The 12,336-nt window shown below is 51.0% G+C and overlaps 1 protein-coding gene and 1 long non-coding RNA gene across 4 annotated transcripts in view; one reads left to right on the forward strand and one right to left on the reverse strand.

The window, feature by feature from the left end:
* The window catches only part of TTLL11 (tubulin tyrosine ligase like 11), a 227,450-nt gene extending 221,420 nt beyond the window's left edge, over positions 1-6,030 (reverse strand). Inside the window, exon 1 of one of the 3 annotated variants that reach the window (XM_023628807.2) lies at positions 5,416-6,030. In XM_023628807.2, the coding sequence (XP_023484575.2) occupies positions 5,416-5,847 (432 nt within the window). In that variant the 5' untranslated portion in view covers positions 5,848-6,030. The remainder of the gene's footprint in view (positions 1-5,415) is intronic. The other 2 variants (XM_070251061.1, XM_070251062.1) reach the window with 2 other exon arrangements.
* Positions 1,432-10,858, forward strand: LOC138920745 (uncharacterized). The gene is made up of 2 exons (XR_011432483.1): positions 1,432-1,832; positions 10,653-10,858. It is a non-coding gene; the product is annotated as an uncharacterized lncRNA (long non-coding RNA).
* Positions 10,859-12,336: the final 1,478 nt, after the last annotated feature.

A 12,336-nucleotide genomic window follows, 5' to 3' on the forward strand; every position in this document is an offset into this window, starting at 1 on the left:
TCCAGGAGGAATCTGAGATGCAGCGATTCGTCTGGCAGGCTCGCATTCCACAGGGGAGCAGGGCACCTCGGCTGGCGGCTGGCGCGGAACTGCTTCTCCTTTGAAGGCAGCAAGGAGAGAGGACTGGGAGGGCGGGCACCAACGGCCCCCTCTGCCAGGCAGGATATATTTCAATGTGTTTTATTTTAAGTCCTATTTACAATATCGCTCTCCTGCTTCTGAGCAATGCCACTGTCATCTGAGACTTATGAGTCAGATGAGGAACGGGAGGGTTAGGAAGTGGAGAGTTATACACACACCAAAAAGTGGGCTCTGGAACAAGGCAGCCTACTGCTGGAACCCTGACTCTCTCGCTTACTTGCTGTGCCCACGTCAGTTTCTCTAATTGTTATCTGGGAATAATAATATAGAATAACTCCTTACAGAGTGGATTTTAGCAAAGAATTAGCAAAGAAGACAGTATAGGATTGTATACAGGCTGAAAACACGGGCTCTGGATGGTTCTGCCACTTGTCACCTGTGTGGCTGTGGGCTAGCCCTGTGCCAGCCTCTCTCTAAACTTCAGTTTCCTCATCTGTAAGCTGAAGATGATACTAGGATCTGTTTCAGAGGGCTGCTGGGAGGGTTAACTAAAATAATCCATTTACCATGGATTAATTAATTACTAAGCATTAATACAATGCCTAACACATAATAGATATTTAATAAACAGTAACTCAGATTATACAAGTTACAAGCAGGAAAATATACTAAGTGTATGCATGTTCTAAGGAAAGGCTAGATAAATTTCAGAAAACAACATACAGTTTCGACTCTGAAACAAAGAGCTCACACGGCAATAGATCTTGGGACAGGGGCTTATGCAAACTGCTATCAACAAAGGTCCCTCTATCAAATCTCTCAGTGCCCTCGTTCACGCTAGCTGGTGTCCATGGCACCACTGCGCACATACACTGCCTACATCTCCAAGGACGGCAGCTCACAACAAGAGTGGCATTTATTCTCCATGGTGTCTTTTCTCGAAGGCTTTCTTTAATGAGGGTGTCAAAACTGGAAAAGAATACACAGGGGATGGGGAGAGAGGCTCACAGGATTGGGATTGTGTGGACAATTCCACAAATATTTATTGAGCATCTACTATGAGCCAGTAACCATGCCTCTCTTTCACGTTGCAACTTCGGTAATGACTGTAACATGATTCGCTATTTTCAGAATAAACTTTTGTCTTATCTGCAGGTTTACAGAGTTAACATTTGTGAATTTTCCTTTGGGAAACAAATTTAACATTGTGGGCGCAGCTGAATTAGACCTGACCAGAGTGGATAGGACTGAGAACTGACTCACCAGAGAGTTGGCGTGGTTCACTTCTGACTGACAGAGAGTGGGCAAGCGAGACTGCTCTATATATGGCAAGAGCCTGTGATCATATTCAGTCAGAAGCTCAGCTTCCTGGCACTGCCTTGAATGTCCTCCATGATCTGGCTCCTTCTTCATCTCTCTCCGTTCTCCCACATGCTCCCCAAGCTGCCACCATCCCATCCTGCGTATAACACCCAATCCATACTCCCAGCCTTTGTTCCTACTCTGTGTGGAAGGCCCTTTACCCATTCAGCTCCCAGACTGGACTGCACTCGTCTGTAGGCATGTCTGCCCCTTGACACTGGGAGCTGCTGGAGGGCAAGGAATGAACCCTATTCACATCTATACCTGCAACCCCTAACCCGGGGTCTGCCGACAGACAGCCAACAGGGAGCAGTGGGAAGAGCAGAGACTTGAAGGCTGGCTCCAAATGGAATGCCTGTTTCTGCCACTGACCAGCTATACAACCCCTGGTAAGTTGACCTCTGCGTACTTCGATTTCCTCCTCCATAAAATTGAGACAAAAAGGCACTTACTTTACTGGGTTGTTGGGAGAATCAAATTATTGTGTATATGCAAAGCACTTAGAAGAGTGCCTGGCAGCGGGAGAGCTGTGTAAGGGCTCATTGTCGTTGTGGTTGCTCACCGTCACCATTGTTGTCGTTAGATGTATGTGGAATAGAGAACAGTGAAGGAGGAAGGGAGATGGCACCCTGTAGACGAGAAAATGTCTGAGCTCACCAGCTGGCTCAGCGCTCCCTGCTAAGTGGACCGTGTTGTGCAGCCCCTCACTACACACAAGGAGACACAGCGCTGTCACTCCAGCTGGTGCTCATGACCTTCTTTCTTACTTGGGCTACCCACCCACCCCTGCCAAAGCCAGCCAGCTGGGGACTCCCAAACCCTGCAGCAGCACATCATGACATGCAAGGGACACTTTGGCTCACATCCTGGGGCCCCAACCCCAGCAGACGCTCCTGCTCCTAGGACGTTAGGGCTGAGTACTAGAGATGATCTTGTCCAACATCACCCCTGTATCAGAGGGGGAAACTGAGGCCTGGAGAGGGTGTGTTTGCACTTCGTACCCGATTTACAGATATATTACTTGCCACATGGTCAACTTTGTAGTAGGTGTTAAAAATACCATAATCATAGGTTAAAGCTGGAAGGAACTTTAAAGTTTTCCTAGTCTGGCACTTTTCAAACTCCACATTGTAGGGTGTCAAGGTGAGATGTGAGCTCTGCTGCAAAAATTTCATTCATTCATTCGGTGAATACTTATGGAACACCTACCATATGTTGGGCTTTGGGGACACAAGTCAGACACCACTCCCGCCCTCAGGACCTCACAGACTAACAGGGAAGAGTGACATTAGGTAAACACATCTAATCACACATCTAATAGTAAAGTCTTATTGTTGTGAGTGAATTATGTTTTAAAATATACTAGAATGAGCATCGCCACTTACATGCCAATCTGTTTCTGAGCGGGAGGAAAAGGCAGACTTGGGGGTGGAGAAGCCAATTACAGATAGTACCTGGAAACTGCCCACCGCACTGAGTTCACCAGGGCATGTCCTCCTGTAGACTAACGTTACCATTATGTGGCTACAGCAGAAGAGAGGCTGCGAACCACTGAACTAGCTCAACCCACCCCCTTTGACAAGGGCAAACCGAGACCTAAAGAGTTTAACTCACTTGTCAAAGGAGCATAGCTGATAAATAGAAGAATCTTAAGATTCTCTAGCGGCTCACAAAGTGTCCCCCCCCCAAAAGTCCAAATCGCACCGCATGGCACACAATCTGACCCCTGCTCATTTCTCCAGCCTCATCTCTCACCATTCGGCCTCCCACTCTATCAATCCAGCCATCGTGAACCACGTGCAGAGCCCCGAATGGACCTCTGCTTTGCCCATTCTACTCCCTCTATCAGGGATCCAAAGTCGACAGCCCCTAAATAACTCCTCCTCCTTTCCAGCACTCAGAACTCAGCTCAGGTCTCCCTCCTCCAGGAAGCCCTTCTGAGGTGGTCCTCCCCCACCTCCCACAGCACCTATACCTTTACAGAGAGGGAGAGAAACACTCATCACATAAATATTCATCCAGTCAGCAAGTATTTATTGAGCAGCTTCTATGTGCCAAGCACCCGAGGATACAGCAGTAAATACAACAAAGCCCTGCCCTCACGGAGCTTCCATTCTAATGAGGGAAACAGTCAATAAACAAACAATAACAAATATGATGTCAGGTAGAGTTTAGTGCTGCAAAAAAAAATAAAGAAGAGCAAGGGTCGGTGGAGGGATCACGGGGGAAGGCCTCTCTGAGGAGGTGGCATTTGATTAGAGACCTGACGTGACAGAGTAAGCCAGGCAGATACCTGGGAAAAGAGCACTTCAGGAAGCAGCAGCAAAGGCCCTGTCCTTACTGCATGCTTTCTTTACCTGTGTTTTATCCTCTACTAAACCGTAAGGTCCTTGAGGGCAAGGGTTACATCTTAAGCATCTTGGATTCACAGGGCCCGGCATCCACAGCAGACACTTGTGTGATGAGTGAAAACCTGGGCCGCCATGGATGCCTGCTGATTTCTGAGCCCTTCTGGCTCCATCTCTCGACACCTAGCCAGCTTCATGTCTCTCTCCCACAGGGCTAAGCTAAGCACAGACCCTGTTTGGGCCGAGCAGCCTTGCCTGACTCTCTGGCCTGGTTTCACTCCCCGGAATCTCTCTTCATTCGCATTGACAAATTCTCCAGTTTTATCTTGTTCTGGTCCTCCTACCTCTAGCCTGGACCTGGGACTCTGTCCAGAGCCAGAAGCCCTCCCTCACTTTCTCCAGGTTTCCTAGACATGAAACTCCTCCCCTGAATCCTGGGCCCCAAGGATGGGGGCCCTGACACCTGGAGTCACTCTTCCCCCATAGCTAATGCCTACCGACCTGCAAGTCTGCCCTGCCTGAGCCTTGACTTCCCTCCAGACCACAGGACTCCTTCCTGCTGCGACATTAACCCTCTGACCTCCTCAGTCCTTTCTGTGGCCATCTTTCGGCATGTTCCAACTTCACAGAACCATTCCCGAATGTCCACCACAGCCCAGGCCCGGGGCTAAGTACCTACAGCCTCATGCTGCTTGCTGCAGAGCCCTGTTCCGGCAGCAGGCCGTCTGGATCTGTCTCCAGACTTGATTACCCTCAATCACAATCCTGACACTCCTGAAAACACAGGAAATAACCTCAGATGCTGCAAATGAAGTCAAATGGCTTTAATCACTCAGCCAACTGCAACAGACACCTCTGGATGTCACTGGTGCTTCATCCCAGCCCCCACCAGGTCTAAAATGGGTGCAGGGACAAATAACCCGTTCCTCCATTCGCCCGTTCACCCATCGCTTCCTGACACCCGCCAAGCCCTGGAACGTAAAATACAGTGTCTGCACTGATGACAATGATGGTGATAATGATGGTGGAAGAGAGAGAGAGGAGAGGGTGGTAAGATTGCCATTTATTGCAAACTTGTGCTACACTACAAGCAGCGAGTCTTCTGAGACCGACAGGACTAGGACAGAGGTATTAGTAGCTTCACTTTATAGAGGAGCAAATAGGTTTAAGAGGTGAAGCACTATGCCCAAAGTCACACGGCTAAGAGGCAGGGTGTGGTGAGACCCTAGGTCTGTGTGCCTCCCAAGTATAAACTGTTCCACTGCCCAAGAGTCGCCCAGTAAACGCTAAACAAATATAACTTAAATGAAGACGTGAAAGAGAGGGTCCGGGGTCCCGGGGACTCACAAGCTGATGGAAGAGACACTTATAAACGAATATCTACAACGTGGGGAGGCGAGTGCCCATGACTGGAGACCACAGAGCTGCAGGGGAGCCAGAGGAAGGAGGGGCTAACTTGCCCTGGAAGGGTCTGAGAGCCTTCTTGAGCAGTTTGCGGCCGACACGCAGTCTCGAGCGCGGCGCACGGCAGCAGCTCGGCCCCCAGCCCTGGCCGGGCCGCGCCGGCTCCACTGAGGTCGTCCTGTCCACCCCCCCTGTGCCCACGCGGCCGGGCGGGCCTCACCTCCTTCCACTTGAGCTGGCGGATGCTGATCTTCAGGGCGTCCAGGGAGGTCCTGGCCTTGGAGCTGTCCACGGTGACGGGCCGCTGGGAGCGGTGGCCGTCCGGCCCGCGGCCCGAGCTCCGCTTGCAGCTCCGGCCCTTGCACCGGGGCTTCCCGTGCCGGCAGAGGCCGTGCGCGGGCGCCGGCTTCGGCTCCGACAGGGGCAGCGCGGGCGGCGGCCGGGGCAGGCTGCGGGCGTCCCCCTCGTCGGCCGCGCGGGGCTGCACCGGGGCCGGGTCCTTGGACGGCTCCTCCCCCGCCTTGCGCTCCGGCTCGCCCGCCGCGCCCGCGTCCGCGCGGACCTGCTTCGCCGCCGCCTGCGCTTTGGCCGCCGCCGCCTCCTCCGCCTCCCACCCGGCCGCCAGCTCCCTCTCGGAGCTGCCCCGCTGCATGGCGCTCAGGGCCGGTGCCAGCGCCTGTGCCACCACCGCCGTCGCCGCCGCCGCTCCGCCGCCCCGGCCCGCGACCAAACTGCCGCTGCTGCCACCGCGGCCACGCGCTCCCCGCCCGAGCCCGTTGCCATGATCGCTCAGGCTCCGGTTGACAGCGGCAGTCGCCGCCTCGGGACGGGACCCGGGAAGGGACAATCGCCGATCAAGCCCGAGCGACCTCATAGGCGAGGGTGCCCACGTGATCAGGCCTGTCACAGAGGCGGCCGCGGCCATCTTGGAAGAGGGCGGAAAGCCGCCGCGGGAACGCCCGCTGGGAACGCGCGGGGTTCCTGAGCGCGCAGAGCTTGCAGAGGCCGGAGGTGAGAGAAGGATAGAAAGGTGCTGGGCGCCTGCGGGGATCCGGAGCCTGGGGACTGGGCAGGAGAGACGAAAGTCTCCAACAAGAGGCCCACTTTCCCCTGGCCCCGTACACACTCGCCGGGATAACTCCAATCTGAAGGAGGAGGCACAGCCTCACCCATTCTAGGGAACTCCACCATCAGGAGCTCCTCGTTCTGATGACGGACGTGAGAAGTTCAGGCCCTCGGGGAGCAGCTTTGTAGAAACACCTTGCTGGGCCTGGGAGGGCCGCCATCCTGAGAGGGGAGACACCCCCTGTTCTCAGATAGCTCCCTATGGGATGGGGAAGCCGTGGAGAAGCCCTACAGATTCCCAGTCAAGTTGAGGACATTAACCACTGCTTTTCTTATTGTGCCATATGTTTTTTATTGTGGTAAAATAAACATAAGGTAAAAGTTACCGTTTTAACCATTTTTAGGCATCCAATTCAACAGCATTAAGTACATTCACGTTGTGCAAGAACCATCACCAACATCCATTTCCAGAACTGTTTCGTCTTCTCAAATTGGAACTCTGTGCCATAATTCACCATTCTCCCTCCCCCCAACTCCTGGCAACGCCCATTCTACTTTCTGTCTCTATGAATTTGACTACTCTAGGTACCTCATATAAGTGGAATCATACCGTAGTTGTCCTTTTGTGTCTAGCTTATTTCACTCGGCATAATGCCTTCACAGTTCACGTATGTTGTAGCATGCGTCAGAATTTCATTCCTGAATAATGTTCCATTTGTGTATCTTCCACGTTGTCTTTATCCATTCATCCATCGATGGGCATTTTGGTTGTTTCCACCTGTTGGCTGTTGTGAATGATGCTGCTATGAACTTGGATGCGCAAATACCTATTCAAGTCCCTGCCTTCAGTCTTTTGGGTTACCATGTATTTTTAAAGGCAATCCAAAGAGAGGCCTCTTCCCTCTCACCTTAAGGAGCCACATTTGGTTTTTCAGGGGATGGAGTTGGCAAGGTGTGACAGCACCCCTGACTGAAGATAGTGAGTGTAACTGCACACCAGTGAACTTTGCCACACTCTGCACTATAGGGTGAAAGGAACACAGAAGTTATCAAATAAGGTGACCCCTCTTCCTTTCTCATCTTCCCAGGTCTCTTGTTTCTTTGTTTTGGCCCAGAGTTTCACTGTGGAATTAAACTGCCTCGAAGTGTACAAGTCAGAAACTCAAGAGGTCCAGATCTCCTTTTTGGCAGCAGAGGACTCTCTCATCTCTTCCTCTGGTGCCCAGCATGGCTTTATTTCAGTGTTTAAGTGTAGTCATCTGACTGCCTGCACCTGAGTTACCTGGGGTGCTTATTTAGAATGCAGGCTCCTGAACCCCAACCCCAGAGACTTTGATGCAGATTATCTGGGTCGGCCTGGGAGTCTGCATGGTACGATAGCTCCTCTGCTGATTCTAAGGCAGCCAGGGTCAAGAACCATGGAGCTATTCAAGGCCTGTGGAGAGTCTTGGAGCTGTCCATGGTACCAACAAGAAGGCCTCACTGCCCCCAGTCTCTCTCCGCCAACCTTTTCCCCTAAATCCTGTCTCTCCTCCTGGCATCCCTGGTCTCAGTAAGGGGCACCGCCTTCAGTCAGTCATCCATGCTTGAGAGTTGCAAAGTCTTAACATATCCCTCTCCCCAGCCTCCTAAAACCAGCCCATCGCCAAGTCTTACAGGTTTTACGTCGAAATGTCTCTCCCATCTTTCTCCTCTTGTCTACCCTTATTTTCATTGTCCCGATTCAAGCTTTTAGCCCATTGCACCAGCCTCTTCGTGGGTCTCCCTGCCTCCAGTCTCCACCACACCCCTATCCATTCTCCACACTGCAGCCAGACCTGACACTCTCCTGCTTAGAAACCTCCCCTAGGTTCATGCCATCTTCAGATCACGTCCAAGCACGTTAATAGTCCTGAGACCCTTCCCGATCACCATTCTCTGAAACCACACTCCTCTCCCTGGCTCCATGCCTTTGAACACACAGTGCCCACTGTCTGGACTTTCTCCTCTTTTGTGTCTCTGCCTGACTTCTACATCAGACTCCGCTCAGATGTCTCCGTTTTGAATAAGCTTTCCTCAGTGCCCACAGGCAGAATTAGTTACTCTCTCTACCCTTCTACTAACATGCATGATGACTCTCCACCATGGTGTGTCTCTCACACTGTATGGAAATCATCTTAGTCTCCTCCGTTAGTCTGGAAAGAAATACGTCTGGTCTGACTCATCTCTACATCTCCATTCCCAGGGGCTAGAACAAGAGGCCCTCAGAAGGTAGTATGAATGCATACCTTAATAAGTTGTTTTCCATTTCATTTGTCAGATCTGAGAAGGCCATTCCAGGTAGAGACAATCCTTTTGGCCTTGCATTCTCAAAAATATTCTCTTTTGGGGCCTTCGCACGTAGCCTTCCCTTTGCCTAGAACATTCTTTCTCTGCCTCCTTCTCCTTCATCATTCAGAGTAAATGATACATCTACAGTGATATATCTAATCTCTTGATCTAAATCAGACCTCTTCAGGTGAAATAATGACACAACAGAGGAAAACAGGAGGAATCACAAGGCAGTGTACAATTAAGTGCCAAGTGAAGCAAAGAGTCAAAAAAATTATTTAGGAGTTCAAAGAATGCAGAATTGACTGTGAATTAGAAAGCTAGATAGGATTTCATATAAGAGAGAGAATATAAGCTGAGTCTTTGAAACGGCGTAAGAATCCAGTAGATAGAAAATAGGTGAGTGGTCATTCCGGAGGCTGTGGGCAGGGCTGCCATGCACAGTCATGCAGGTGACTCCAGAGGCTCAAAGGGGCTGAAATCCAATTGTGCTCTGCCCACCAAGCATCACCCACCAAGGCTTTGTCCACCAGCAGGGGGCACCTTTGCCGAGTGGTTCAAAGGCTCCCAGGGTTGGTGGGGGTCCTGTATTGAAAAGGAGGTGAGGAAAAGGCGCAGCAAGAGTAGATTTAAGAAGGAGATAATCATAAGCCCCTTTGAGGGGCAGGGAGCAGACTGGACAGATTGAAACACAAGCCTTAGAGGAAGGAGAACAGGAAACAAAGCGCATCTGAGCTCGTTGTCAGGTCTGTGACCACCACGGTGAGCTCTGATTTCTCCAGAAACTCTAAAATGTGTTAGTGGAAATCCAACCTCACATGGGACTCCTCAAAGAGAAGTTTCACTTAGGGCCGCCAAGGAGCAAAGAGCAGGTTAGAATTAGGGACCAGGACTACTGCCAAAAAAATACACAAATGTATAAAAAATGTAGGTCTCTCCAGTAGTTCTCTCCCTGTCCTTCACAGCACTCACCACAGCTGAGAGCGAGAGCTTTACTTCTTTATTTGTCATGGTCCGTCCCGCTGGCCAGAGTCCTAGTGCCGGAAATGATGAGTGGACAGTTCTTGTTGACCCCATGCCTAGGTCAGTGCCTGGCAGAGAGCAGGCATTCAATAACTAGTTCTTGAATGAACGAGTGAAAAACTAAACTACTCAGATACTCAGCATAAGGAAATAGTTAAGCAAACTATGGCAAATGCTGTCAATGACAGCTTCAGCCGCTTAGGAAAATGCAGATGATGTAACATTAGGCAAACTGGTGCAAGCATTGTAATTACAAGGCTTAAAAACTGTTCTGCATAAATAGGGCCTGGAAGAATATAGAGAGAAATGGAACAACTGTGGGGCTGGAGGCGTGAGATCTTGGTTGAAATTTTCCTCTTGGTTTTGGCAAACTGTATCAACCTTGAGGCTCTTCATATACTTAGGCCCAGAAATCCATCCCATTTCTGGAGATTTCTGCCACGAATCAGATAGGCAGACTAAGCTTTGTGTGTTAACCTGTTATCAGTGAGAAACCTAGCTCTCCCGGGCACTGTACTGAGCATTTTGCATATTTTGTGTCATTTAATCTTCACAACATAACCACATTTTACACATGGTGAAGGAAATTGTTACTCAGAGAAGTCAAGTCACTTGCCCAAGTAACACAGCCGGTAAAAGCAAAGACAGGATTCAAACTCATGGTGGTCTGACACTAGCACCCATCTCTCAACACCCCCACTAACCCCCACACTAAGACTTTGTGCATATGTTTACACATAACTGAGTCCATAGATATGCATATGTATTTGTACATAAATATATATACACACTAATCCTCAGCCATGTGAAGATTATATGCAGAGAAAAACACTGGAAAAAAAGATGCCATTGTATTAATAGTGATTATTCTGGGTGATGGAATTAGAGTGACTTATTTTCTTTATTCTTTGCTATATTTTCTGAATTTTCTACAATGAGCATGCACTGTTTTGATAACTGGGAAAATGTAATTTTTTTTTTTTTTTTGGCACCTGAGCTAACAACTGTTGCCAATCCTTTTTTTTTTTCCTCCTTCTCTTTACCCCTAAAACCCCCCAGTACACAGTTGTGTATTCTAGTGAGTGCCTCTGGTTGTGCTATATGGGACGCCACCTCAGCGTAGACTGATGAGCGGTGCCAAGCCCGTGCCCAGGATCCGAACCAGTGAAACCCCGGACTGCCAAAGCAGAGCGTGCAATCCCAACCACTTGGCCAAGGGGCCAGCCCCGAAAAATGTAATTTTTAAATAAAAAAGTCTTCCTCGATTGTCGTTCTGTCACTTTTACAGCAAGTCTATTTCTAGGGAAAGATGAAGGGACAATTCAAGGGAGAGGGGTGTGGACAGCTTCTATTCCCCGGCTCGTTTCTGCCCTGTTAGTGTCAGAGACCACCACCAGGTGGCGCCCGAGGCCCGGTTTTCGAAGAGGCTGCTGACACACGAGTTGCAGGAAAGGAGCCACAGCAACGATCGTCTGAACAAAACCGAACGGCTCCCGCCTGGCTCCACTGTAAAATAAATTTTACATGACTCCAACTTTAAATTAATCCAAGCCATACATGATCCGCTTGGTGCAGAGAGGATAAGAACGGGGAATGTCTTCAAACACAACAAGGGACAGTGGGGTCCACAGTGGGCAAAGTCCACAGGGGCTGGGACTCTACTTCATGGCAGGCCCTCGCCAAATGTCACGTGGTGTCCATCAAATGAGCGCCCCTTTCCACCCCGGCCCGCCATATGCACCTGCTGTGAGCAGGAGTCAGGAGGGAAGTCCTGGAGGGGGACAGAGACCAGAGGAGAGAGCCTGGCAGAGGTGATAGCTTGACGAAGGGCCCAGGGTGGAGGGGTGACCGGGGGTGCAGGGGCGCGATGGGCTGTCGGCAGGTGGGGGTGGTAAAGACATGGGCAGGTTGGCAAGGTCAGTGTCAAAACAAGCCCCTGCCCATAGCCGGGGGGGGGGGGGGGGGGGGGGGGGGCGGGGCGGGGATGGGGATCCCGGGAGGGTTTCCAGCAGAGGACCAATGTCGTCAGATTTCTATTTCAGGAAGGATGCTCTGAACATTGATAAATAAAAGTAACTCTATCTATTGAGCGAGACACTGTTCTAAGTCCTCAACATGGGTTATCCAGTTCAAAGCTCACAGCAACCACGGAGGTAGGTGCCCTTCCCATCCCCCATTTTACAGATCAGGACACACCCCAAGGAGAGTAAGCAGGTGCCCAAGGTCACACAGCTGGAAGGGATGGAGCTGGTTTGCATGCGGATGGTGCCCTAGAGCCTAACTCTTAATCTATTCTGCCCTGGAGGGGCTGGGAGGCAGGACTGCAAGTGGAGAGACCAGTGAGGAATCTGCCGCAGTTAAGCAGCCGAGAAGCGGGAGAAGGGACGAGGTGGGGTCTGCGGGGAATGAGGTGTGAGGGGACTAGAGGCCCTCCTGCTGCTCAGGCCACAGCAGGTCCCTTTCCCTCAGCCCCAGGCACCCAGCCTGAGCTCCTTCTCACCAGCCTAACTCCAGAGACGCCCAGCCTCCTCCTCCTCACTGTCCCTGAAGACTCATCATTTCAATGCTTCCACTCAGTGGAGGAAGACCCTGGGGAAAGGGCGGTGAGTCTGGGGTCTCTGCACTGATGCTCCTGACCCTCTGTGGGAGGGTCTCTGGAAGCCCTGGGGACCCTGGCCCCCTCTAGTTATCATCCTGAGGATGAGTGGGATGACTCCCAGCCTCCTTCCCTTCTAGGCGTCTT

The sequence above is a fragment of the Equus caballus genome, chromosome 25 (genome assembly GCF_041296265.1).
Source record: "Equus caballus isolate H_3958 breed thoroughbred chromosome 25, TB-T2T, whole genome shotgun sequence".
Classification (NCBI taxonomy): Eukaryota; Metazoa; Chordata; class Mammalia; order Perissodactyla; family Equidae; genus Equus; species Equus caballus.